At 59.7% G+C, this 25,786-nt stretch overlaps 3 protein-coding genes and 1 long non-coding RNA gene across 38 annotated transcripts in view; 2 read left to right on the plus strand and 2 right to left on the minus strand.

Moving 5' to 3' along the window:
* Positions 1-180, minus strand: part of EXD3 (exonuclease 3'-5' domain containing 3) — a 77,564-nt gene extending 77,384 nt beyond the window's left edge. For 4 of the 5 annotated variants that reach the window (XM_070799765.1, XM_070799764.1, XM_070799762.1 and 1 more), the window contains exon 1: positions 25-172. The gene's annotated coding sequence lies outside the window, so the exon portion shown is untranslated. Of the gene's footprint in view, positions 1-24 lie in introns of all 5 variants that reach the window. The other variant, XM_070799767.1, reaches the window with a different exon arrangement.
* On the plus strand, positions 173-9,234 carry NOXA1 (NADPH oxidase activator 1). Of its 16 annotated transcripts, XM_070799792.1 has the most exons (15): positions 561-694; positions 2,158-2,435; positions 2,549-2,631; positions 3,459-3,567; positions 4,596-4,730; positions 4,990-5,097; positions 5,879-5,935; positions 6,155-6,198; positions 6,559-6,763; positions 7,859-7,898; positions 8,131-8,189; positions 8,381-8,535; positions 8,699-8,810; positions 8,888-9,002; positions 9,082-9,227. In XM_070799792.1, exons 4-15 carry the CDS (start codon positions 3,463-3,465, stop codon positions 9,168-9,170), a joined length of 1,224 nt encoding a protein of 407 aa, XP_070655893.1. In that variant the 5' UTR covers positions 561-694; positions 2,158-2,435; positions 2,549-2,631; positions 3,459-3,462; the 3' UTR covers positions 9,171-9,227. The 16 variants fall into 16 exon arrangements, with proteins under 16 accessions (XP_070655880.1, XP_070655885.1, XP_070655886.1 ...); XM_070799779.1 differs by lacking the exon at positions 2,158-2,435 and having other exon boundaries at positions 173-694; XM_070799784.1 differs by lacking the exon at positions 2,158-2,435 and having other exon boundaries at positions 173-694; positions 9,090-9,227.
* Positions 9,190-13,750, minus strand: ENTPD8 (ectonucleoside triphosphate diphosphohydrolase 8). Of its 9 annotated transcripts, none has more exons than XM_070799773.1 (9): positions 13,639-13,750; positions 12,257-12,512; positions 12,058-12,175; positions 11,409-11,559; positions 11,145-11,304; positions 10,489-11,052; positions 10,201-10,311; positions 9,953-10,090; positions 9,190-9,855 (listed from the first exon to the last, which is right to left on the minus strand). In XM_070799773.1, the coding sequence occupies exons 2-9, from the start codon at positions 12,380-12,382 to the stop codon at positions 9,664-9,666; spliced, it is 1,560 nt and encodes a 519-aa protein (XP_070655874.1). In that variant the 5' UTR covers positions 12,383-12,512; positions 13,639-13,750; the 3' UTR covers positions 9,190-9,663. The 9 variants fall into 9 exon arrangements, with proteins under 9 accessions (XP_070655874.1, XP_070655879.1, XP_070655875.1 ...); XM_070799778.1 differs by having other exon boundaries at positions 12,257-12,480; positions 13,639-13,734; XM_070799774.1 differs by lacking the exon at positions 13,639-13,750 and adding an exon at positions 13,091-13,239.
* LOC139185937 (uncharacterized) lies at positions 12,236-25,279 on the plus strand. 8 transcript variants are annotated; one of them, XR_011569535.1, is made up of 8 exons: positions 12,236-12,371; positions 15,705-15,860; positions 16,992-17,104; positions 17,619-17,716; positions 19,239-19,278; positions 20,681-20,733; positions 22,158-22,287; positions 24,923-25,279. It is a non-coding gene; the product is annotated as an uncharacterized lncRNA (long non-coding RNA). The 8 variants fall into 8 exon arrangements; XR_011569537.1 differs by lacking the exon at positions 16,992-17,104 and having other exon boundaries at positions 20,656-20,733; XR_011569534.1 differs by lacking the exon at positions 16,992-17,104.
* The last annotated feature ends 507 nt before the right edge of the window (positions 25,280-25,786 follow it).

The following is a 25,786-nucleotide window of genomic DNA, read 5'->3' on the forward strand; positions in this document are numbered from 1 at the left end:
ACGGCTCGGCCCCGGGCCTCTTACCTGACACGGCAGGGTCCGCCCGGAACCTTAGCGCGGCCGCGGCAGCGGCGCCAGAGGCGGCCCCGGATGGTTTTCCCCAGCGCACCGAGGCCGACTCCGAGCTGTCAGCGGCGGCGGGAAAGCGCCGGCGCGGGAGCTCTGGGCTAAAGTCCAGGAGGGCGGGGCCGACTCGGGGACGGGGACGGGCCTCCAGTGGGGGCGTGGTCAGGAGGGGCGGGGCTTGCGGGCCTACCTGGCGCCCCTGACGCACCTGGCGCTCCGCCCCGCCCGCACCAAGTACCTGGCGCAGGAGCGTGCCCTCGCCCCTTCTGTCCGCCTCGAAGGGCCCCCTCGGCCCGCGCTGGTCTCCGGATTCCAGAGCCGCGGCCCCGCGGTGCTCTGCCCCCAGCACCCCCGGGCCGAGGCAGGACCCTCACGACCGCCCCCTGCGCCTCCCGCGATCCGGCCGGGAAGCGCCGACTTCCGCGTGGGGCCAGGCGGGGTCCACTCCACCATGGCCTCGCTCGGGGACCTGCTGCGCGACTGGCACCAGGGCGCGCAGGCCGTGGCGCGCGGGGACTGGGACTGCGCCCTTCGCCTCTTCTCGAGCATCTCGGAGCCGCCCGCCAGGGTGAGCTTCAACGTGGGCTGCGTGCACCTGCTGGCCGGGGACCCGGAGGCCGCGCTGCGGGTGAGCCAGGGGGCCCCCAGGCTTGGTCGCAGAGACTCCACCTCAGGGGATGCAGCTCTCTGCTCCTGGTGGCCAGGGCTGGAGGGGTGGGGTGGCAATGCGTGGTGCCATAGCTGCAGGGGTGAGCCCAGGGCTCCCACCCTTCTTCCCTGATGGCGACCTGGGCACTCCCCCCACCCCAGCGTTCTGCTTCAGCGAACACCCATGCAAGTGGGACCTGTGTGTGTCCAGGGGGGACCCTGTTGAGCTGCGTCAGGGCCAGGATGGGGTCGCAAGGCTCCAGCACAGCCTCCACTTGTGGGGACCGTTTGCCCCACTCTGCTGTCCTGCAGAAAGGCCAAATGCGCACTGGCTCGGGTGCTCTTGATGGAGGTGCTAATGTACCTGCAGAGGCTCGAGGCTGGATGGGGCTGGGAGGGTTGCTGAGGTGCAGGCTTTGGGTCAGATCTTCAGCAGACACCTGTGGCGACAGCCAGGAGACAGTCTCTGGTTGGTGCCTAAACCCCAGATCTGTGTGCTCACCTGTCCCCCACCCACTCCCCAAAGCAGAACCGAGAGCCAGATGTATGCACGGGCACGCACACACCTGCCTCTGCTGAGGGCCTGGCAGGGCCATGCCTGCCCTTCAAGCCTCCAGGTTCATCACGGTGGTGCATATCCCATGGGCGATGACAGAAAGCAGTAGCACCCTGCACACTGCTTGTGTCCCCGAGGGCCCCCAGAAAAAGCCAGGTTCCCGCATCGTTCAGGCCAACGGCGACGACTACCGAAAACAGGTCCAAGGGGCCTGCCCTGTCATTCCTCACATGTGTTCGAATCTACAGTTATCTCAGCAGCAATGTCAGTGTTAAAATGTTATCCAGCAATGGGGATGCCATCACTGGACGCCACGGGGTCAGTGGAATGAGGCCAGTCCAGCCACTCCCTCCTCTAAACCTCGATTTAATCAGAGAGGGAACAGAGGTTCCCGGCCAAGGGTGTGCATGTTAAATTCTCCTCCACCCTAATTGGAGATGGAGTAGCAGAGGCATATTTGTTGGAAATTTTTAAAAAGCAGATGGAACAGCTACAATCAATAAAGCTGATTTGGACAGGGTGAGGGGAGCTGGGGCTCCGTCTCTGGCAGGAGCCCCCCAGAAGCTCCTATCTGGCCGCTCTATGTGGCAGGATAAAAGGGTTTCCCTTGTGCTGAGCGGCCACATCAGTGCCCGAGTGCTGACCCTCAACCTTGGTCAGACTCAGCTCAACAAGCCCCCACTCAGCCAGGTTTGTTAGAGTGGGACCATGACACCCTCCAGTTGCCTGTAGTTAACTTGATGGCTGCTGGATGCACTCCTTTTGCTTGTGTTTAACTGATGGCTGCTGTCCTTATAGACGACATCATTTCTGAGTTCAGTTTCAGGAAGAGCTGGGCTTCACGCACATATTAAGACTTTCGTGCTGTTCTTTTCTGATTCTAACAGGTGAGACGTGTGTCTTTTTGTGTGAACTACCAAAACTAGGGCTTGAAGGACACAACAGTCTTAGCATGACTCCCTCCCGTGGAGGCAACTATTGTCAACGTGCTGGGCGTTTCCTTGTCCTCGTGGTTAACATGTTGGTCTGTGCTGCCACCTAACTACCCCTGAGCGGTCACCAGAAAACACCTGGGGAGTCCAGGCAGGCTTGCACTGAGGCCGTGACACCTGCGCCCCTTGGACTCAGAGGCCCCTGGGCAGGCGAGGGAGACTTTCTCTTGCAGGTGACCATCATGTGGCCCGAGGGCTTCCTTGACCACTGCTGGGCATCCCCGTCTGTGACACGGGGGTGATGGGATTACAGGCCCGAGCAGTCCACAGACATTTCTGTCCGCAGGCATTTGACCAGGCGGTGACCAAGGATGCCTGCTTGGCTGTCGGCTTCCTCCAGCGCGGAGTGGCCAACTTCCAGCTGGAGAGGTGAACACAGACGTCCCCTCTTCCTTTTCTGACGGCCCTTTGTCTCTGCAGAGTCCTTCCTGTGCTCCTCTCTGCCTATGGTCACCTCCTCTGGCCAGCTCCCCCTGGGCTGTTCCCTGGAGCCCGGGGACAGGATTGTGTCACGTGGGGGCGTGTCTCTCTGTCCCCACACCCGGCTGCACAGTGACCCTGGGCTCTGTGCGGAAGAGGGTCACAGAGCACTTCTGCTGGCTCCCCTCCTCTGTTCCTACACCCTGGACTGCAGGGACGGCATGATTCTGCCCATTCTGCCTTCGGGAAACCCAGGAAAGGGATGGAGGAATGGCGCATCCCAGGACTCGGCGGTGTTGGGGGAGGGTCCTCTGCCCACCCGGCTCTCTGCGCCAGGCCCTTCCCAGAGAAGGAATCAGAGCTGCAGGGCAGGCCTGGCGCCCATAGAAGGCCCTACACAGGGTGGCTGGGCTCCAGGGTGACCTCCTTCTCATCAGCCCGGAAGCCTCCCCAGGGGCGATGAGAATCCTGGTCGGGGCTGGGGCTTCCAGCCAGGGTCTGGGTGGGGAGGCCTGCGAGACAGAGACCCCGGAAGCAGGCAGGACACGCCTAGGGCACTCTGCACCCTGAGGTTCGGGAGAGGGCCTGGGGTGCAGGCGGAGGAGCCCACGGGCTGCACAGCCCGTCTGTGTGGACCCTGTGTGCTGAGGCCTGCCGACCATCGCTGCCTCCGCGCTGCAGGAGGGGCTGGGGCGGGGGGCGAGTCCGGGCCAAGGTGGAGCCCTCGCCCTGGGGCCACCCGGGGCCCCCATGCCAGGCTCCCCTACTGCCCACAGGTTCATGGAGGCCCTGTCCGACTTTCAGCGCACCCTGGCCCAGCTGAGGGACAACACCGCCATCGACTACACCCAGCTGGGCCTGCGGTTCAAGCTGCAAGCCTGGGAGGTGAGCGTGCGGGGAGCGGGCCACCAGGAGGCCGTGTGGCTGGGCCCTGGGGGCTGCCTGTGGGTGGGCAGCCTGGGGGAGGTCCTTCCAGGGCTGCAGGCCCCGCCCTCTGGGCCCTGTTGTTTTGTCACCGAGGCAGGTGGGCCCGAGTTAAGTGAGGTGCTCCCTCTGGCCAGAGGGGCCCCAAAATCCCAGCAGGAGAGGGCAGTGTCAGAAGTCAGTGAGAGGTGGCAGGGTGGGCAGGGCAGGAGCTGGCCTGGCAGTGGGCCCTGGCGTTCCTGCCCTGGGCTTGGTGCTTGGCTCAGTTCCTGGCCTCCTGGGAAGTGGCTGGCACTGACAGAAAGGCTTGGGAGGTGCTCCCACCGCTCCCAGAAACACGCCGCCTTGCAGCCTCTGGGAGCCACAGTGTCCAGTAGGTCAGCCGTGGGGGAGTCCCAGCAGGGTGGGCCAGGCCCCAGCCCTGGCTTGCAGGGCGGGGTTTGGGCTTGGCGTCTGTGGCCCGGGCAGCCCCGTGGCAGCGGCTCTAGGAGCGCACAGTCCCTGCAGAGCGCGGGGGCAGAGGCTGCCCCGGGCAGTGCTCCGTCCTCCCGGCAGCACTGGACGACTTGACTGCTATTGCCCAGCGTGGGAGGGGAGGGCCGGACAAGAGGTGACCCTCAGATAGCGCCCCAGACTCTTGCGGTTTCAGGGAACAGGGCAGCACAGGCAGGAAGGGGTCAGGCTAAACGCAGGACAGGCGTGAAGGCTGAGCAGATGCTTCCAGAGATGGGACATGGCCTGACGTTCAGAGCAGAAGAAAAGAAGGGAGGGCTGGTCGGCTCTGGCTGGGGGGGTCCAGAGAGAAACCAGGCAGGCAGAGCCCACCCCAGGGCGGGAGCCAGGGGGCACCTGGAAGAGCCCTGGGCCACTGTGTCTGGGCAGCTCAGGGGCTGGACCAGTGCAGGGTTGGGTGGGGCCAGGTGGTGGCCCTGTGGGGGAGGGGAGTGCTGGGCCTGTCGTCACCCCGCCCCGCCTCCCCACCCCCTCAGGTGCTGTTCAACATGGCTGCGGTGCAGAGCCAGCTGGGGCTCTGGGCAGAGGCTGCCTGCAGCCTGGGGGACGCCATCTCCAAGGGGCCGGAAGGGGCCCGCAACGGCCTGGACGTCGCCCTGGGCCAAGTGCAGGTAAGGGACGGGCAAGGGGAGCCAGGCTCCTGAGCTGACTCGGGGGGCTTGCCAGGCCCACAGCCTGCAGGTTTGGGGCTCACATTCATCTGGCCCCCCAAGACCAACTATATGAGATAAAGAAACGTCTGGAGGTAGGGGACCCATGTGCCTTGCAGGGGGTTGGCCTCCCACAGGCCATGGGAGCTGGGGAGTGGGCCGTCCTGCTCTGAGGCCCCGGGTGGCTCCCGGCGCTCAGGGCTGCCCTGGCCCCCTCCAGAAGCAGGTCCCCCTGCAGCCTCGGCAGGTCCCCAGGGGTGAGGTCTTCCGGCCCCGTAGGCGGCACGTGGAGCACCTGGAGCCTGTGGATTTCCTGGGCAAGGCCAAGGTAAGGGGGGCGGCTTCTCACTGCTTGGGCCCAGGGCTCAGGGCCAGCGGCGCCAGCAGGCCGCAGGGCGGGCGGCCAGGCCCTGTTGAGCTCACACTGTCCCGAGCGCTGGAGCCATCGAGGCCTTGGGGTGGGAGCGGGGCACAAGGCTCCCGGGTCAGCAGTGCCTCTAGACGGGCTCACGGATGGGTCCTGGGACCTGGAGGCGGAGCCACGGAAGCCGCTGCAGATCCCCAGCCAGCATGGCCCTGCCTGCCTCAGCCCCAGCCTCGCTCCCCTGGCTTCAACCTCGCCCTGCGTTTCGGCCTCAGGGGGCAGGACCCTGGAGGAACAGGGTGGTCTGGCACGGCCACCTCTGCCCAGCCCGGGGTCCGGGCAAGCAGCACCAGCAAAATTGCTGGCTGATGGGGTGCAGCTCACCCCAGGGTGGGCTGGTGTGCGGGGAAAGAGGGCTCCCTGTGCACAAAGGAAGGCTCACTCTGGTCTCCAGCTGTGGCCTGGGCCCCTGACGCCCCAGTCACCCAGGGCCAGGCACTGGGTGTCTTAGCTGGAGGGCTGCCTGGAGGAGGCGCTTCTGAGCTGCATTAATCCACCCACTTGGAGCCCTTACCACAGGAGGTGACTGTTTCTATGAAATAAGAACATTTTAAAAGTGGTACTGGAAATAAGTCACATAGATGAGCAAGGCTCCGGCAGGCCTACCAGGCAGGTGGGGACTTGGGGTGCAGGTGGGCAGCGGGCCGGGCACCGCTGAGGCGGCTGCCCCTGCTGACGCTCACAGGTGCTGGCCTCCGCCCTCCCCACCGACTCCCACGGGGTCGCCCCGCCGCAGCCACAGGTAGGCGAGCCGCCTCCCGCCCCCCGCGTCTCCTCTGGCATTTGCAGGTCGGGGCCTCCTGAATTCTCTACCCTTAAGGGTGCCTGAAGCCTCCCCGGGGCTCCCTGTGTCCCTCCGATCTAGACTCAGGGGGCAGCCCATCCTGGTGAGACCTTGCCCCCTGGCCCCCGGGGTTCCTGGGGGGTCTGCGTCCTGAGGAGGGGTCATCTGTGCCCACAGGCTCTGGACGTGCGTGGTGAAGCCAGGCCTCGGGCTGCTGCACGGTAGGAAGGGGTCGGCACCCACTTCTCCTATCAGCAGGGGCCCTGCGAGGCCTGCCTCGCGGCCTGACGCTGGAGCTCCTGGGCAGACCTGCTGTGGCCACTCAGGGCCAGGGACCGGGGGCCAGCATGGCCTGTCCCCTTTCCAGACTGTCCAGGGTCCCAGTGTGGTGGGGGGCGTCCTGCCTCGCTCAGCCTTCCCATCTGTCCCGAGCCCATCCTGCCCCCAGGGGGAGAGCCCACCCCTGCTCAGGCCAGGGGGCACCAGAGGCACCGGTGGGGTGCAGCTGGCCACAGGCTGCAGGAAAAGCCCACCAGACGCAGCTTTGCAGGTGGCCCTCTGAGTGGGGTGCTCCTCTCCAGCTCGGGGCTCTGCAGGCCCACCTTTCAGGAGGCCTTGCCCGTGGGTGAGGCCTGGGAACGAGGGCCCCTCCCCTCCAGGGCCCGTGACACTGCCCCCGGCAGAGCTGACACCCCCTGCAGCCCCAGGACACCTACTGACACGGAGATGGAGGTCAGCTCCGGCCAGGCTAGGCAGCACGACCGTGGCACGCTGGTCACCCACAAGGTGGGTGAGCCCCGGTGGGGCAGGCAGGGGCCACAGCATTTGCAAGACCCCCACCCCAGGCTGGGCTTGGGGGACCAGCCCCAGCAGGGCGTCTCAGGCCAGGCAGCTTGCCTCATCGCCTGCTGGGGACAGGGCTTTGGCTTCCTTAGGCAGGCCAGGGGCCGGGTGGGAGCCAGCCGCAGCAACCAGATGCCAGGGGTCGGGGACACACAGACGTTCACAGGTGCTCAGAAGGGAGAGGGGGGTGCTCCCCAGCCCAGACCTGGGAGAGGCTGCAGTGCATGCATCAGAGCTGTGAGGCTTCCGCCCCTCAGCTGGGGCGCCCGGCCTTCCTTGCTGGGCGCAGGACTCCCCGAGATGCCCCAGGGGCTGCGTGCAGCTGAGGAGGGGTTGGCCGGGGCTCCTCAGGGCAGGTGTGCCTTGAGGGGTGGGGCGCCAGGAGCGGTGAGGCCGCCATGAGGGAGTTAGAGTTAACCACAGAGAAAGCGGCCGGGTCACTCGCTGGGCTGATTGGTGTTCTTGAAAGCCGTTGGTTCATGACCGCTGTGCTCAGCGCTAGCCTTCCAGACAGAACGACAGCAGCTCCCTGACTGCTTTTAGCAGCCGGCAAATCTGATAGAAATCCAAACGCTTCGTGTGCAAACTCAGCCCTCTCGGCCCACCCTGAAGTCGGGGTCTCCGTCCGCGGGTCAGGCGGCCTGGGCTGGGGACTCTGTGTCGTCCCGCCCGCAGCACGCCCGCGGCTTGCAGTCCCGGCACAGAGTGATGTCCAGCGGGTCCCTGACTTCAGCCCTAGCCTCCCGGGCTGGCTGGGACCCCTCAGCTGCAGCCGCCACCTCCTGGCTGGCCAGGGGAAGACAGGTCCGCACCCACAGGCACGGCGGCCTGTCTGTCATCTCCTGTCCATAGGGATCTGGTTCACGCTCCAGACTGACCCATGACAGGGCTGAGCTGGTGGCCTCCTGCCCGGCTGGGCCATCTTGCAGGCCGTGCCCCTCACCCTCCCGGGTCTGCTGGGCCCAGCAGAGCCCCCGCCCCCGCCCTCTGCCCCGACCTGAGGCCCAGCAGAGCCCCAGCTTGTGGCTTTCCTTGCAGAGTGCCCACGGGGAACACGCTGGCCAGCAGCTTCCTTCAGGTGAGGCCCCGTGCAGGGCCGGGTGTGAGGGCCCCCTGGGGGGCGGGGTGCTCTCAGGGCCCAGGCAGGCGTCTAGGGGGAGTGCTGGGAGCAGCTGCTGTGTCCTCCACAGAGGAAGCTGGTGGCCTTGTGGTTCCCGGGGCGGGGTGCCAGCAGCCCCCACTCTGACTTGCTCCCCTCAGGGGACAGCAGTCACCTGACTCCCTGGCTGCCCCCTCCTTTCTCCCTGCAGGGCTGCTGGCAGCCGGGGGGCCCAGCCCTGGCTCCTCCTCCGAGGCCGCCAGCACAGGGGTAAGAGCCAGCAGCTCTCACGTCACCCTCACTCCCCGAGGCCAGGCCCCTCTCCTATCCAGCCGAGGAAGCCTCCCAAGTCGTGGCCCCGCCCTGCCACCTCTCCGCCCCTGCCCTGCCCCCTGGGCTGGAAGCCCACCCCAGCCGGACCTGGGGCCTTGGGGCCCAGACACCGTTCTGCCTGCACCCAGGGAGCGGCTCCGGGGCGCTCTGAGTCCTTGGCGACCGTCACCGTGCAGTGTGCCCTCACCCTGAGCCTGACGGCCCCGAGAGGAGCTGACCTGTCCAGTCTGCGGGCCCTGATGAGCCAGGCCCTGCCCCCCCACGCCCAGCGTGCCCAGCTCAGGTGGGCTGGGACGATGTGCAGGGCGGGAAGGGGGCTCCGGGCTGGCCACCTCTTGGCCTTGCCCTGCAGGAGGGCCCGGCCCGTCAGAGGTTTTCGAGGTCAGAGCTCAGCACCCTCTGAAGCCCCTCGCCTGCGCGGCCCCCTCTGAGGCATCTCTTTGCAGTTACCAAGACCCCAGCGAGGATGGGCGCTGGGTGCCCCTCTCTGGGGAGGAGGCACTGCAGAGAGCCTGGCGGGACGCGGCCGGCCCTGGGGGTCTGCAGCTGCAGTGCCGGGTGAGCAGGGTGGGCGCAGGGACGGCTGGCCCTTCTCCCGGGGCTGAGCTCACCCTCCAGCCCTCATCCTGCCACAGGGAGTGGGCGGCCGGCCGGTCCTCTACCAGGTGGTGGCCCAGCACGTCTATTCTGCCCAGAGGCCCGAGGATCTGGCCTTGCAGCCAGGAGACACCGTGGATGTCCTGTGTGAAGGTAGAGCCTGCGCTGCCCGGGCCGGGGGGTGCCCGACCAGGGTCTGCACACAGACGCAGTAACGACCCAACGCCCACAGTGGACCAGGCGTGGCTGGAGGGCCACTGTGACGGCCACATTGGCATCTTCCCCAAGAGTTTCACTGTCCCAGCTGCGCGGCGCGCCTGAGAAGCTCGGCGGAAGAGGCTGTGGCGGGGAGGGTTTAATAAAGGCATTTGCGTCCCACGCGTGACCTGTCTCGGCCTGACTGGGCTTCCAGGGGTGCAGGTGGGCTGCTCAGGAGAACCCCACGGAGCTGGACACCGGCTCTGCCAGAGACCCCATGGCCCACGGCCAACCCCTCCCAAAGAGCCAGCCGCTCTGGCTCCAGCAGGCACCCCCACCCCAGGCCAGAGCTGGCCCTACACCCGTCAGTCTGCCGCCACCAATCCAGGTGCCGCTCAGGTCCCGACAGCCTGGTTTCTGTGCAGAGGGTCCCGGGAAACAGGCTGGGGTGCTGGGAGCCAGGGGCGGTGGTCGGGGCTCCACAGCCTCCACAGCCAGGGCGACCCCGGGGGCAGAAGGGGGCCGTCTGGTGGCTGGCCGGAGCCCCCAGGACGAAGGCCAAGGCTCCTGATGGGGAGGGCGCTGGGCCTGGGTGGCGGCAGCAGGGGCCGCAGGCCTAGTCCTGGAGCCAGAAGACCTGCACTGCCACGGCACCCAGGGTGGCCGCGAGCGTCAGCACCACGAAGACGACCCCGGCCACCCAGACGCCGAAGCTCTGTGCCCAACCCTGGGCGGGCGCCTCGGCCGGGATCAGGTTGGTCAGGTTCAGCATGTAGCCCAGCGTCCAGCCGATGTCAGCGCCGCCGGCCTGCGGGCCACACCCCAGCCGGGGCTCAGGTCAGGGCCGCGGGGCTTCGGCCCTGGAGGCCCACCCTTCCCCAGCCCCCCAGGCCCCCAGCTGTCACCTGCTGGCGGAACTCGATGCCTCCCCAGGTCTCCTCACTGAACCCGTAGCCCTCGACCAGGAGCGTGAGGATGTATAGGCCCGAGGCACAGTAGTCCCGCAGCCAGCGGTCCTGGCCCGGGGGCGCGCTCGCCTCCACCTGTGGGCTGGGAGCCCAGTGAACCCCTCTCCTGACCCCCGCCCAGGGAAGGTCCCGCTCGGAGGCACCCCCGCCCCCCTTGGTGAGTCTGCAGCCCGGGGCCCACCCACCAGCTTCCAGGGCCGCAGGCAGAACTCCCAGATGGTGGCTTTGGCCCCACTCAGTGACGGCTTGGAGGTGAGGTTCAGGAAGTTGAAGGTGTAGTAGAAGTTGGAGAAAGCCTGTGGGGAAGGGCGATGTGCCCTTGTGGGTGGTGCCCAGGGGCAGGGGCCCAGGACGAGCCGGATGCAGCCCTAACCCTCCCCACCCGGGGTCCCAGGCTCCCCAAGGGCGCCAGGGGTTGGGACCCTCAGCCTCCGGGAGGAAGCTGGGTCCCAAGGGCAGGCTGGGGGGCTCACGTAGAACTGGCCCTGCACGGGGGGCTGGTAGACCCCGGCGAAGGCACAGTCTTCTCGGCCGTCACAGCTGGAGAAATTGAAGAGCTTCCGGAGGGCCTCGACGCAGGCCCCGGGGTTCCCCGTGCCCTCCACGGTGAGGTTCTGGCTGAGGTCGGGGGGCGCTGCCGGGGCGCAGGGCGACTCATACAGGGACGCCAGGGCCAGCGTGCCCCGGTAGCCGCTGTGGTAGCAGGGGTGGCGGATCAGGAGGCCCGTGCTGGCCTGCGGGAGGACGGGTCCGCTCAGAGCCCCGGCCGGGCCGGCCCCCCGCCCTGCCCCAGGACGCAAGCCCACCTGCACCAGCTCGGCCAGCACCCTGCTCAGCGCCTGGTCGCGCCCGAAGCAGAGGTAGCTGTGGGTGTAGACGGTGTGGTCGGCACCGTAGAGGCGGAAGGTGGCCTGGGCGGTCTTGTCCAGGATGGGGCCTCCAGGTACAAAGGTAATCTGGGTGGAGGCCCCACCCATGTCCAGGGCGCCCACCAGCGTCTCCTCCAGGGGCCGGATCCACTCTCCAGAGAAGGAGTACTGGGCACGGACGGGGGCACTGAGTCCCTGCCCGGCCGCGTGGGCCACAGCCCCGCCCCCATGGCCTCCCGCCCTGGGGCCGCCTGTGGCACCTTCACCAGCAGGCCAAGGATGTAGTTGATGGTGATCCAACCAAAGGCGCCTTCGTCCTGCCCCGTCAGGAGCTCTGCGCCCCGGAAGTCCACCGGTGACTGGCCCAGGGCCCGGCTGACCGCGGCGAACACGTCCTCCGCCTGGGAGCGATTCTTGCGGCTGCACAGGGAGGGTGGGGCAGAGTTGGCGGGAGCTGCCCCTGTTCACCGACCTGGGTGGTGCCTCAGCCCCAGGGGCACGTGGACCCCACGCCAGCCCCTCACCTGAGCAGCCGCATGCCTGCAGTGGCCCCCAGGAACATGGGTGTCTCATGATGCTTGGCCTTTGGGATCAGTGCTAGCGCCTCCTCCAGGCAGCCCTGCAGGCTCTCGCCAACCCGCGCAGGGTCGGAGGCGTAAGACGAGATTCCAGGCCCTGGAACACAGCACCCAAGGTGAGGCCCCAGGCCCCGAGGCTGGCGGAGCTGAGCAGGCCCGAGGGAGGTGCAAAGGTCGCCCTGCAAAGACGAGTCCCCGTCCTCACCCTCGGAGCCTGCAAAGGGGACTGTGTTTGCAAAAAGGTCCCTGCAGGTGTAATTAAGTTAGGGGTCTGAAGACGAGATGACCTGGCTTCCCTGGGTGGGCCCTAAACCCGACGACCAGTGTCCTTACAAGAGATGGAGGAGGGGGTTGGAGGCACACGGGGAGAGGCTCAGGAGAGCCCATGCCAGAGCCTCGGCCCAGCACCCACTGACCAGCTGGGCCCCTTGGGAGACTCACAGAGCTCTCTGAGCCCTTTTCCGTCAGGTTGATTCCCTACTGCCCGGCTCCAGCCTGCACCACCGCTTCCCAAAGCCCCGTCCGGCTGAGAGCCCAGTCGGGCAGTGGCTGGCAGCTCCCAGCCCCGCCCACCACCGGCAGACTGTCCACTGACCTTCCGCCTGGCAGGCCAGGGCCTGGCTGACTATGCCGGTGTCGTTCTCCTTGTTGGCCGGCCACTGATACACAAAGAGGGACGTGTGGGAGGACCCAGCGTCGAACACGATCCCAAACTGGGGGTGACACCGGGGTCAGGAGGGCGTGGGGGCAGGCGCGGCCCAGCCCAGCCTCTCCGGGAGGGCCCAGGGGCACACCTTGGTGTCTGGAGGCAGGAGGACGTTCATGGTCCCCACCAGGACGAGAAGCAGCGCGGTGAGGCCTGAGACCGCTGCGGCGCCCAGCAGAGCCGTGAAGACCCGCTGCTTCCAGGTCAGCCCCATGCTGGGGGGCAGGACTGGCACCCGTGGGGCCGCGGGGGCACCCCGACTCCACTGGCTGCAGCGCCCCTCGTCCTCCCCGGGGCTCAGGCAGCCCACTCCTGCTGGTCGACGGGCAGGGCCAAGGACCGCGCTGTAGAGCCGGGGTGCCCGCCCCGTGCATGGCATCAGACGGCTGCAGGGGCCAGGCGCCAGGATGCCCGGTCTGGCAAGCTAGCCGGCCACATACAGCGCAGAGGGGGCGCTGGGGTCACACCAGGGGCCAGAGAGCCACCCCCGTGTTGTTTGGGAGCCCCTCTCCCCCCACCCCTAGGACCCTGCTCCCCTCCTATCCCCCACCGGGCAGGACTGCCAGCTCCACACTGACCTCAGGGACCCAGGACCCCACCTCTCCCACCTACCAGGCTCCTCCCTGAGGCCCCCACCCCAGGCCTCTCCCAGGGTGTTTTCTAAGAGCCCTGAGGTCAGGCCTGAACCAGATTGGGACAGGAAACTGCCTGGCCACCCCACTGTTGCCAAGCTGCCCGCTTGGAGCCTGGTGAACGAGGTCAGGAGGGTCCCGGGAAGTGCGTTGTCTCTCCCAAGGGCCGAGGAGCTCTGAACAGAGGCATCTGGTTTCTGTTTAAAAGCCCGACCTTGCGCCTCTCTGATCTGATTCTGACATTTTTCCCGGCCCCACGACTGACCCTCGGCAGTGGGCCCACAACTGACCCTCGGCAGTGGGCCCAGGCCGACCCAGCAGAGAGGTTCACCGGTGGCTGAACACCAGCTCAGCGTCCGAGGCCTCGCCAGCCCTACCCCACGTCCCTGAGCAGGGCCAGGGCACAGGAGTCACCAGGAGCCTTGGGCCGGCGGCCGTGCTGCCAGAGGAAGTGATCAGGTCACCAGGACCCTGAGGTCGCGGACTTTGTGCCGCGTCCATGTCTGCAGGAACGCAGATGCTCCCGGAGGCTTCCTCCTCCTGGCCGATCGCCGGGCCCCGGGCCCCCGGCCAGCACGGGAGTGGGGCCTCCGAGCGAGGTCATGTTCCCGTTTTAAGGGGCGAAGACCAAGGATCAGAGAGGGCGGGTGACCTGCCTGAGTCGCTGTCCCCACGGGACCCAGCCTCTGTCCCCGAGCCGCAGGCCACGTCAGAGACGGGCAGGAACCAGGGACACCAGGACCCCACCCCACACCCACCTCCAGGGCACACAGTGCCCTGAGCCCCCGGGGGTGGGCAGGAGCTGGGTGGATGCCCCCACAGCCCGAGCGCCCCTCACCTGGGCTGTCGATGAGCAGTGGGAGGCCGTGAGGAGGGAGCTGGACCGGCTGCTGGCTCTCGGGCGCCTGCCCGGCGCTGTCCACCTGCTGCCACCCCACCCCCGTCACCGCCCCCCCAGCCTGGTCACCACCCGGCAGGTGACGGCCCCTGCTGCCTGCCCCCACCCAGGGTCACCACCTGGCCCCCGCACAGAGGGGTCCCTCCTGGGAGCTGCTCGGACTTTGCCTCTGACCCCACCCTTCCCCAGCAGAGGATGGCGCCAGGACTGGGCAAAGGGCAGGTCAGAGTCAGGTGACTGCAAAGGCCTGAGGCCCAGGACTCAACCCGCGCAAAGGCCGGAAGGCAGGAGGGGGAGGGTCAGGCTGTTCCCCCCGTGCAGTGAAGTTGCTGCTTTTCTGTGCACACGTGTCCATTCGTGTGACCACAGCGGCCCGGCGAGGTTCTCCAGCGCTCCCTACGGCCCGGCCCAGCCCCCAGCTCTCGGCTCCCCTTGCTGATGATTTGTCCTTGTGAGGGAGTCAGAAACGACCGAGCCTGGCTTCTTCCCTCAGCTCGAGGGAGACCCGGCAGCTCCCGGGGCCTGCGAGGAGCCGGGCTGCCCCAGGGAGCTGAGCCCCCCGCGCTGGAGGCCGCGGGATCCCGCTCCCCAGCTGCGAGGCGCGGCCACGGACGAGCACACGCAGGCTTCACGGCACCTGTGCTTCACTGCCCGCCTGGGGACTGACCACTGGGTTCACCTCAGAACTGCCCACGGACCCCAGGGCACGGGGGTTTGATCCCTGGTCAGGGAACTAAGGTTCCACATGCCACCGGGCAGCTAAGGCCACGAGCCACAAGTAGAGTCTGTGCGCTGAAACTAAAGTTCCCACACGTGGCAACGGAGACCCGACGCAGCAAACAGACGAATAAAACAGGTTTAAAAGCCCAGAGGCTCTCCCACGCGAGAGCTCGCTCCTCTGCAGCTTCTCTGTGTCCTTCGGGCGTCCCTGTCACAGCTCTTCCTCTCAGCCGATCTGACGTGTAGTCAGGCCTCCTGCGGATTCCGTTCACACGGGGCTGGGGACCGAGTGCCTCCCTACATCTGCATCTGCACCCGTGACCCTCTCGGGCGCAGTCTCATGTCTTTTAATTGGACCATTTGATTGCTTCCTGTTGAGTTTAGAGAGTTCTTTATATATTTGGAGAAGGCAATGACACCCCAGTCCAGTACTCTTGCCTGGAAAGTCCTATGGATGGAGGAGCCTGGAAGGCTGCAGTCCATGGGGTCGCTGAGGGTCAGATACGACTGAGCAACTTCACTTTCACTTTTCACTTACACGCGTTGGAGGAGGAAATGGCACCCCACTCCAGTGTTCTTGCCTGGAGAATCCCAGGGACGGCGGGGCCTGGTGGGCTGCCATCTGTGGGGTCGCACAGAGTCGGCCACGCTGAAGCGACTCAGCAGCAGCAGCAGGTATATATTCTACGTGCAGCTCCTTCTCCTGTATGAGGTTTGCAAACACCTTCTCAGTCTGTAGCTTGTCTCAGCTGTGTATTTCACAGAGCAATTCCTAACTTCTTGATGCAATCAAATTTATCAGCGTGTTCTTTTGTGGATGGTCTTTTTGTGTTGTTACCAAGAACTCTTCGCCTAACCCCGGTCATGAAGATTTCTTTCTCCTTAAGTCTCCTAGTCTCATGATGTGGTTTGATCAATGAGCCATTCTGAATTATTCTAAGAGGTGTGACTTCATCACATCCACCTCTTCTGCGTGTGGATGGCAGAGGCACTGGCACCATCCTTTCCAAAGAAGATGTGGTGCCCACATATATTTATATATCCAGTAGCGTAGTACCCAGCATCAAAAAGAATGAAATGATGCCATTTGCAGCAACAGGGATGGATCTGGAGATTATCAGACTAAGTGAAGTGAGTCAGAGACGCAAAGACAAGTATCACACGCTAGCACTTCATGTGGGATCTGAAATACGAGTCAACCTGTGAAACACAAACGAACTGTGGTTGCCAAGCGGGGAGGGAAGGGCTGGGCGCTTGGGGTCAGTGGATGAAACTCTCACCTACAGGACAGAGAAACAACAAGGTCCCGCTGCGCACCCCAGGGAGCTGTATTCAGTATCCTGTGATAAGCCAGAATGGAAAAGAGTGTGACCAAGATTGTCCGTGTGTGTAACTGAGGCACGCTGCTGTGCAGGAGAAAGTAACACAAAATGGAAACAACGGTGAGTGAAGTGAAAGTCGCTCAGTTGTGCCTGACTCTCTGCGACCCCATGGGCTGCACAGTCCGTCGAATTCTCCAGGCCAGAATACTGGAGCGGGTAGCCTTTCCTTTCTCCAGGGGATCTTCCTGACCCCGGAATCGAACCAGGGTCTCCTGCGTTGCAGGTGGATTCTTTACCAACTGAGCTATCAGGGTAAACATAACATAGAGTCGTACTCAGCATCAAAAACAATGAAACATCACAAACAACAATACTTCAATAAAATTTAAGAAAACCACCCTTTCTCTGTGAAGGCCTCTGCACCTCCGTATAAACGGCCCTGCGCGGAGGGCCCGTTTCTCCGCTGCGTCTCTCGTCCCTGAGGCTGTCTCGATTACGCAGCCTCACAGTTAATACTGTGCAATATGAGCCTCCAACTGCAATCTTCTTTTTCAAAATGGTTTTAGCTGTTCTAGTTCCCGCATGCTTACTCCTCAGCTGTGTACGACTCTGTGAAACCCTAGGGACTGTAGCCCACCAAGATCCTCTGTCCACGGGATTTTTCAGGCAGGAATACTGGAGTGGCTTGCCATTTCCTCCTCCAAGGGATCTTCCCAACCCAGGGATCGCACCCTCATCTCCTGGGCTTCCTGCATTCCCGGGGGATACTTTACCGCTGAGCCGTCAGGAAAGCCCCTCTTTTGGAGGTAGCAGGATGGAAATAGACATTCTCCATGCTTGAAAGAAGAAACATGTAGTTCCTATGCCCTTCCAGGTAAACTTACAGTCGGCCCCTCACTAAGTACAGAACAATCTGGAAGTTTCGTTGGTGTTATGCCAAAAATCTACGATCACTTTGTGGAAAATTGGTGTCTTTACAATTTTGAGCCTCTCAATCCTCGAGCACAGTGTATCTTCTCTCTATTTAGGGTTTAGGAGTCTGTAGCTCCCTGGGGCGCGGCAGTCACGGACCCGGGGCAGCGGCGCCGCCTCCCCGCGTGGTGGCTCTTCCTGCCCTTGCTCGCAGACTGTGAGCCAAGACGCCGCCGCGTGGAGGCGGGAGCCTCGTCCGGCCTGAAGCGCCCTGAGGCACGGCGTCGCTGCAGGGGCCTCCTTTGCCAGTTCCCATCACGAATGAGTTCTGTATTTCAGCACGTGCTTGTCTGCATCCATCCGTACATTCGTGTGGTTTTCCTTTGAACACGGTGTGGTGCGTTGCGTTGATTTTCTTGACTACTGAACCGGGATAAACTTCACGGTTTGTGGTGCGCTATTTTCTTTTTATATTACTGGATTTTGTTTACTAACACAGTCGGGTCTCATTATTCGTGGATTTTGTACTTGCAATGTTGCCTACCAACCTCAAACTGCTTTTGTAATCCCCTTGGTGGGCATTTGTGGGCACGAGCGGAGCAGCCAACACGAGTGACTTGGCCCGCCCGTCCTCAGCCGAGGTTCAACGAGGCAACACTGCCTTCCTGTTTCAGCTCCCACTGTGAACAAGTGTCCCTTTCACGGTCAGTTTCGAGCCATCTGTTTGTACTTGTGAGCTTTCGGGAATCTGAGCCTGTATTTCCCCCGGGAGCAGTGGTTCAGTGTCGGCTGACTTGGGGCTTGCAGTGACTCTACAGAACAGAAGAAGAAGTGTATCTGGAGGATTTCTGCAGCTGTGTTCACAGTGCTGGGCTGATGCTGAATGGGTGGGGAAGCTTCCTTCCCCCTTCATCTCCTGGAAGGGATTTCTAGTCTCCTTCTTTAAATGTTTTGTGTAATTTCCAGGGAAACCATCTGAGACTTGCTTTTTCAGAAGATATTTAATTGCAGAGTCAATTTCTTCCATGGTGATAAGGCTAATGGACCTATCCGGTTCACGACACGTGAGTTTTGGTGGTTTGTGGCTTTTGGGGACTCGGTCCGCGTCACTCCAGTTATTGACTTGCTGTCAACAGAATTACCCAGAGCCTTCCTTCCCTACCTGCTTGCCATGTTTGCACTGACAGACCTCTCTCATTCCTGACACTGTCTTTGGGCCTGCAATTTTTTTTTTTTGCTGTTCTGTTGCTAGAGGTCTACCAATTTTTTTTGTTTCACAATTTTTTCTTTTTTTTGGTTTCCAAATTCTTTTGATTTCTGCTCTTACACATGCTAGTAAGATTATGCTCAAAATCCTTCAAGCTAGGCTTCAGCAGTATGTGAAATGAGAACTTCCAGACGTACAACCTGGGTTTAGAAAAGGCAGAAGAACCAGAGATCAAATTACCAACATTCTTTAGATCATGGAGAAAGCAAGGGAGTTCCAGAAAACCATCTACTTCTGCTTCATTAACTACGCTAAAGCCTTTGACTGTGTGCATCACAACAAACTGTGGAAAGTTCTTTAAAAGACTGGAGTGCCAGGCCATCTTACTTGTCTCCTGAGAAACCTGTATGCAGGTCAAAAAGCAACAGAACTAGACGTGGAACGACAGACTGGTTCGAAATTGGGGAAGGAGTACTTCAAGGCTGTATGACTGTCACCCTGCTTATCTAACTTGTGTGTAGAGTACCTCACGCAAAATGCTGGGCTGGATGAATCACAGGCTGGAATCAAGATTGCCAAGAGAAATGTCAACAACCTCAGGTATGCAGACACACCACTATAATGGCGGAAAGTGCAGACGACCCGAAAAGCCTCTTGATGAGGGAGTGAAAAAGCCAGCTTGAAATTCAACATTCAAAAAACTAAGATCATAACACCTGGTCCCATCATTCATGGCAAATAGATGGGGAAAAAGTAGAAACCGGAAGATTTTGTTTTGGTGGGGGGGGCTCCAAAACCACTGTGTGCAGTGACAGCAGCCACTCCTCGGAAGGAAAGTTAGACAGTGTGTAAAAAACAAGACATCACTTTGCCCACAAAGGCCCGTATAGTCAGATACGGTTTTTCCAGTTGTCGTGTACAGATGCGAGAGCTGGACCCTAAAGGAGGCTCAGTGCAGAAGAATGGATGCTTTTCGAATTGTGATGCTGGAGAAGACCCGTAAGAGTCCTTTGGACTACAAGGAGACCAAACCAGTCAATCCTGAAAGAAATTAACCCTGAATATTCACTGGAGTTGTTGACAGAAGCTGAAGCTCCAATACTCTGGCCACCCGGAGAAAGGACCTTGATGCTGGGAAAGATTGAGGGCAGGAGGAGAAGGGAGTGGCAGAGGGGGAATAGTAACAGCACCACCAGCTCAATGGACAGGAACGTGCGCAAACTCCAGGAGACGACGGAAGCCAGAGGAGCCTGGTGTGCTGCGCTCCATGGTTTTGCAAAGAGTACGACACAACTTAGCGACTGAACGATAAACACTACATGTCTTTCCTCTTTTCTGCATGATTTGGGTTTACATTGCTTTTTCTTTTCTAATTTAAGGTGGAAGCTTAGATGACTGATTTGAGACTTCTTTTCTAATGTAAGTATTTGTACTAGAAATTTCCCTCTAAGCACTGTTTCAGCTGCATCTCTTAATTTTCTTACATGCTCCATTTTAATTGCATTCAGTTAAAAATATTTTAAGTTCCTCTTTCGATTTCCTCTTTGATCCATGGATTATTTAGGATTTTGGTGTTTAATTCCTAACTAATTAAACAGTTTTCTGACATCCTTCTCTTACTGATTTCTGTTCTAATTCTGTTATAGTCAGAGGACATGCTTTGTATGTTTTTGATCATCTTAAATTTGCTCGGGTTTTTTTTTTAATCAGGACGTGCTTTATTTGGATGTTCCTTGGGCGCTTGAGAAGGACGCACACCCTGCTGCTGCTGTGTGGGTCGTGCTGTGCGTGACACTATGTCCAGTTGGTTGATAGTATTGTTCACTTATTTTATATCCTTGCTGTTCTTCTGTCTATAAGCTTTATCTATTACTGAGGGAGAAGCACTGCTGTGTGTATGGGACCCCCTGGACTGTAGCCCGCCAGGCTCCTCTGCCCATGGGATTCTCCAGGCAAGAATACTGGAGTGGGTTGCTAAGCCTTCCTCCAAGGGATCTTCCCGACCCAGGGATTGAACCCATGTGTCTTGAGTCTCCTGCATTGCAAGCAGATTCTTTACCGTTGAGTCACTGAGGAAGCCCAAAGAACTGCTGACTCCAACTATAATTGAGAGTTTATCTATTTCCTTTTCTTTTTCACTTTTTGGCCACACCACACAGCATGTGGAATCTTATTTCCCTGAACAGGCATCAAACCCACACCTCTTGGAGGAGAAGCTCAGAGTCGCAACTGCTGGGCCACGAGGGGAGTCTCAGAGTTGTCTGCTTCTACTTTCTTTGTTAACCTTTACTCCTCTGGCTGCACCAGGTCTTCCTTGCAGCGCGTGGGATCTTTAGTGTGGCACACAAGCTCTGACTTGCAGCGTGTGGGATCCAGTTCCCTGACCAGGAATCAACCTCAGGCCCTCTGCATTGGGAGCTCAGAGCCTTAGCCAGGGACACCAGGGAGTCCCTATTTCTACTTTTAGTTCTGTCCATTTGTGCTTCAAAAAGTTTTTTCTATTAAAGCTCTCTTTTTAGGTGCATACTTTTAGAATTGTTATGGCTTCTTGAAGAATTGTCAGTTTTATCAATATATTATCCTCTTTATCCTCCGTAATTCTCTTTGTTCCAAAGCTTCTGTTGTGTGGCATTAACAAAACCGCTCACTCCTGTCTTCTTCCGATTAGTTTTGCAAGTATATCATCTTTCATCCTTCTACTTTAATCTATGTATCATTATATTTGAAGTAAGGTTTAGAAATTGTAATTTATAATGAGAAATGAATATTTGGTCTTCATCTGTTTCTGATTCTCAGTTCCTAAAACCCTGCATTTTCCTAGGCTATGAGAGAAATCCATTTACACCTGCTGTAATTATGGATAATTTTAATTTGGTAAGTCACCTGAAAATATCCGACTCTTTGTGACCCCAGGGACTATATAGTCCATAGAATTCTCTAAGCTAGAATACTGGAGTGGGTAGCTTTCCCTTCTCCAGGGGATCTTCCCAACCCTGGTATTGAACTGGGGTCTCCTGCATTGCAGGGGGATTCCTTACCAGCTGAGCTATCACGTAAGTCAACTGACATTGGGAATTCAATTCAAGATGGTAACTTGAATTTATTCTAGCATTTTATTATTTTGGTGGGTTCTGTCTCATCTCTCCCTTTCACCTTTCTTGCCTTCGTCTGGGTCGTCAGGAGCAGTTCTGAGTGGCCTTCGTCTGGGTCGTCAGGAACGTTTCTGAGTGTGCCTTCGTCTGGGTCGTCAGGAACGTTTCTGAGTGGCCTTCGTCTGGGTCGTCAGGAACGTTTCTGAGTGGCCTTAGGTCTTTCTGCTGTGACTCTGGCTGCACCCGTCTCCTGCGACACTTTAGCCGCCTTCCCTCCGCCTTTTGTGCCGCAGCTGTCTCGCGTGACACGCTGACTGACACTGAAATTCCCCTGAACAATGCCGCAGCTTTTGCTTTTATTGTCCAGCATATTTGAAAGAACCTGAGAGGAGAAAACATCATCACGTCTGTTGCTCTTCCTTAATCCCAGTGTTCCAGATTTCCTTCTTGGGACACTGGTTCTTCCAGTGGTCATGTATGGATGTGAGAGTTGGACCATAAAGAAAGCTGAGTGACAAAGAATTGATGCTTTCAAACTGTGGTGTCGGAGAAGACTCTTGAGAGTCCTTGGACTGCAAGGAAATCAAACCAGTCCATACTAAAGGAAATCAGTCCTGAATATTCATTGGAAGGACTGATGCTGAAGCTCAAACTGCAATACTTTGGCCACCTGATGCAAAGAACTGACTCATAGGAAAAGACCCTGATACTGGGAAAGATTGCAGGCAGAAGGAGAAGGGGATGACAGAGGACGAGATGGTTGGATGGCATCACCAACTCCATGGACATGAGTTTGAGCAAAGTCCAGGAGATAGGGACGGACAGCGAAGTTTGGCATGCCTCAGTCCATGGGTTCACAGAGTCGGACACGACTGAGAGACTGAACTGATTGATTTATGTCTGAAGAATCTCCCTGTATTGTCTTTTTAGTCCGCATCTGCTGCCTTCAAAGCCTCTTAGTTTTCCTTCATCTGAGACTATCTTTACTTCACCATCTCCACACGTTCAACTCCCAGCTTCCTGCAACGGATTCTTTGCTTTAAACAGCCCCTCCCAACTTCCCTTCTCTGTAAAAGACAGTTCCTCTCCTGTTCTCTGGGCTGACCGATGGCTCACCACAGAATGTACACCCTGAATTGTAACTCTTTGCTAGTCCCAAATAAACCATTTTTGCTGGTAAAATAACTGGCTGTTTGACTGTTTTAGGTCAACATTACTTGGTGTCAGAAGTGGGATCCAGAAAGGACCCCTGATAACTCCAATGTAGTGAGCAAACCAGTGTGAACTCACAGAGCCCAGGGAGCTCACTGCTTTCTTGCTGACCCTAGAGTTTAAGGTAAGTTTTCTCCTGGACTCAAGTTCCACTCTTTCTGTGTTTTGAGGCTCTCCAGGTGTTATTGGAGATACACCATTTTTGAAGCTTTCATCCTGTATTTAAAAGGTTCATCTTTTCTTAGAGCATTTGTCTGGTGCTGTGGCACATCTCTTGAAACCAGGGTGTTCCTACTGAAACCGTGCTGCTAAATCTTTTGTCCAACTCCTTTGGAACTGAGCTATTCCTACTGGAACTGCGCTATTTAGAAAATGTTTCCTTTGCTGTAGAGAAAAATCTCTAGGATAAGGGATTCTAGTCATTTAAATGTTTTGATGGTGTCCCCTCTACCCCCTTCAGACAGCTTTATGTTTAAAAATTGTGGTCCCTCCTCAGGCACACTTCTAATTAAATGGACTAACTTTACCAAAAGTAATTTAGAACACTAACAGTCATTAGGGGGAACTCTTAAATTTCCCAAGTTTACTTTTCTTAAAGATAAATTGGACAGCCATGCTCTAAAAATTTTCAAAACTATATGGAATTCCTATTATTATTGGTACTTTGAGGTTTCTAAGTGTTATCAAGATTATAAAATTGCCTATTAGCAAAATACAATTTTTAAATTAACTGAGGCAAACAGATAATTGAGATATGCAAAATGGATCCAGAGGCCTCTCCCCTCCTGCCTCCTCTGCCTCTGGACAAAGCAGCCTGTGTGCTCGGCAGCCCCATGTGCTCAGCCTCGTGTGCTCAACAGTCTCGTGTGCTCAGCAGTCCCGTGTGCTCAGCCGCCCCGTGTGCTCAGCCGCCCCATGTGCTCAGCCCCATGTATTCAGCTGCCCCGTGTGCTCAGCATCCCATGTGCTCAGCAGCCCCGTGTGCTCAGCCCCGTGTGCTCAGCCACCCCGTATGCTCAGCAGTCCCGTGTGCTCAGCAGCCCTGTGTGCTCAGCCCTGTGCGCTCAGCACCCCGTGTGCTCAGCAGCCCCATGTGCTCAGCCCCGTGTGCTCAGCCCCGTGCGCTCAGCACCCCGTGTGCTCAGCAGCCCCGTGTGCTCAGCAGCCCCGTGTGCTCAGCCCCGTGTGCTCAGCCACCCTGTATGCTCAGCAGTCCCGTGTGCTCAGCACCCCGTGTGCTCAGCAGCCCTGTGTGCTCAGCCCCATGCGCTCAGCACCCTGTGTGCTCAGCAGCCCCGTGTGCTCAGCAGTCCTGTGTGCTCAGCCCCGTGTGCTCAGCCCCATGCGCTCAGCACCCCGTGTGCTCAGCAGTCCCGTGTGCTCAGCCCCATGTGCTCAGCCCCGTGCACTCAGTCCCATGTGCTGAGCAGCCCTGTGTGCTCAGCCCCGTGTGCTCAGCACCCCGTGCGCTCAGCACTCCGTGTGCTCAGCAGCCCTGTGTGCTCAGCCCCGTGTGCTCAGCACCCCGTGCGCTCAGCACCCCGTGCGCGCAGCAGCCCTGTGTGCTCAGCCCCGTGTGCTCAGCCACCCCGTATGCTCAGCAGTCCCGTGTGCTCAGCACCCCGTGTGCTCAGCAGCCCTGTGTGCTCAGCCCCGTGCACTCAGCACCCCGTGTACTCAGCCCCATGTGCTCAGCCCCGTGTGCTCAGCCCCGTGTGCTCAGCACCCTGTGTGCTCAGGAGCCCTGTGTGCTCAGCCCCGTGTGCTGAGCAGCCCCGTGTGCTCAGCCCCGTGTGCTGAGCAGCCCCGTGTGCTCAGCACCCCGTGTGCTCAGCCCTGTGTGCTCAGCCCCGTGCGCTCAGCACCCCGTGTGCTCAGCAGCCCCGTGTGCTGAGCAGCCCTGTGTGCTCAGCCCCATGTGCTCAGCCCCGTGCGCTCAGCACCCCGTGTACTCAGCCCCATGTGCTCAGCCCCGTGTGCTCAGCAGTCCCGTGTGCTCAGCACCCCGTGTGCTCAGGAGCCCTGTGTGCTCAGCGCCGTGTGCTCAGCAGCCCCGTGTGCTCAGCCTCGTGCGCTCAGCCCTGTGCGCTCAGCACCCTGTGTGCTCAGCCCCGTGTGCTCAGTCCCGTGTGCTGAGCAGCCCCGTGTGCTCAACCCCATGTGCTCAGCAGCCCCGTGTGCTCAGCAGTCCCGTATGCTCGGCCCCGTGTGCTCAGCACCCCGTGTGCTGAGCAGCCCCGTGTGCTCAGTCCCGTGTGCTGAGCAGCCCCGTGTGCTCAGCCCCATGTGCTCAGCAGCCCCGTGTGCTCAGCAGTCCCGTATGCTCAGCCCCGTGTGCTCAGCACCCCGTGTGCTCAGCCCTGTGTGCTCAGCCCCGTGTGCTCAGCAGCACTGTGTGCTCAGCCCCGTGTACTCAGCACCCCATGTGCTCAGCAGCCCCGTGTGCTCAGCCCCGTGTGCTCAGTGGCCTCTCCGCGCCCCCACCTTCTTCGGGCCCTTCTGTTCAGCTTTCACCTCCTCCTTGCCCTCGGCGGCCGCTTTCTAATTCTCTCACTGAGCTGCCTTTGTACGTGCAGCTCTCCCCACTTCCTCCTGCTCTGAACCTCTCAGAATCTGCCCCTGTATTTAAGTTTTGTTTTCTATTGAAACATAGTTGATTGACAATGTTGTGTTAGTTTCAGGGTACAGCAAGGTGATTCAGGTATACCTACACACGTGTCGTTCTTTTTCAAATTCTTTTCCCAATTGGGCTATTACAGGCTCCAGGGAAGAGACTCTGGATCCAGGTGACACGCCGAGAGTGCCCACCCCTGCACACCCACTGGAGACCTGAAAGTGAAGATTTCCTGGAACTGAAGCAGACCACATCTGAGCCGACGCCAGGATCAGGCTTGTTAGATGGTCTGAAACTCACACACCTCTCTCATCTGGACTACTAACTAACTCTGCAATCTTACCAAAATTCACGGGCTGGATGTGTGACCTGCAGGCTGTGTGACTGACAGTCTTTCCCAAATGAGAAAGTCTCTGATAACCCAGTATTGGAAATCAACTATACTTCAATTTAAATAAACAAGAAGTCCCTGCGGTTTCCCTGTTTGGGGGAAAGCTCATCAGCTATTGCTTCATGTCATTCCTGTACGGCGCCTTCTCCGAGTGCTTGTTTCTCTCCGAGTCGCGTGTGCCCTTGCTGCAGTCACGGTTCTAAGACACACTTCAGAAGGGAAATCCCTGAGACCTCTGGCCTACCCCTCTGTTACTTGAATGTGCCCTCCAGAGTTTTCCAACCTCTCTTCCAAGAGGGACATGATATCCAGGAAAGGTCCTCCCTGGCACTGACAAAAAGTCACTGAATCCATTTAAAAAATGTGTTGATAAGCAACACTTTTAGAGGAAAATCTTCATCAAAGAGGGGAAATGTGAAAATTAGTAAGCAGAAACCTTGTTTAACGCGAGGCCAGAAGGGGGCGCTCTCAGCCCTACCGAGGGTCGGTCTCAGTCACGCCCGACCCTTGGCGACCCCGGACCGGCGCCCGCTCCTCGGTCCGTGGACTCTCCAGGCAGAACTGGGGTGGGGACCTTGGTCTTCCCGTCCAGGGAGCAAACCCAGGTCTCCTATACCG

This window comes from Bos indicus, chromosome 11 (assembly GCF_029378745.1).
Source record: "Bos indicus isolate NIAB-ARS_2022 breed Sahiwal x Tharparkar chromosome 11, NIAB-ARS_B.indTharparkar_mat_pri_1.0, whole genome shotgun sequence".
NCBI classification, from domain to species: domain Eukaryota; kingdom Metazoa; phylum Chordata; class Mammalia; order Artiodactyla; family Bovidae; genus Bos; species Bos indicus.

Bases quoted from the DNA above. Each gene is read 5' to 3' on its own strand.
- NOXA1 (XM_070799779.1), top strand. From the start codon at position 518: ATGGCCTCGCTCGGGGACCTGCTGCGCGACTGGCACCAGGGCGCGCAG. The intron at 3,568-4,595 runs GTGAGCGTGCGG...CCACCCCCTCAG, and splicing joins TCAAGCTGCAAGCCTGGGAG to GTGCTGTTCAACATGGCTGC. The intron at 8,536-8,698 runs GTGGGCTGGGAC...ATCTCTTTGCAG, and splicing joins GCCCAGCGTGCCCAGCTCAG to TTACCAAGACCCCAGCGAGG.
- ENTPD8 (XM_070799770.1), bottom strand. From the start codon at position 12,547: ATGCCATGCACGGGGCGGGCACCCCGGCTCTACAGCGCGGTCCTTGGC. The intron at 11,053-11,144 runs GTGCCACAGGCG...GTCCGTGCCCAG, and splicing joins TCCTTGGCCTGCTGGTGAAG to TACTCCTTCTCTGGAGAGTG. The intron at 10,312-10,488 runs GTGAGCCCCCCA...CCTTCCCCACAG, and splicing joins CCGTGCAGGGCCAGTTCTAC to GCTTTCTCCAACTTCTACTA.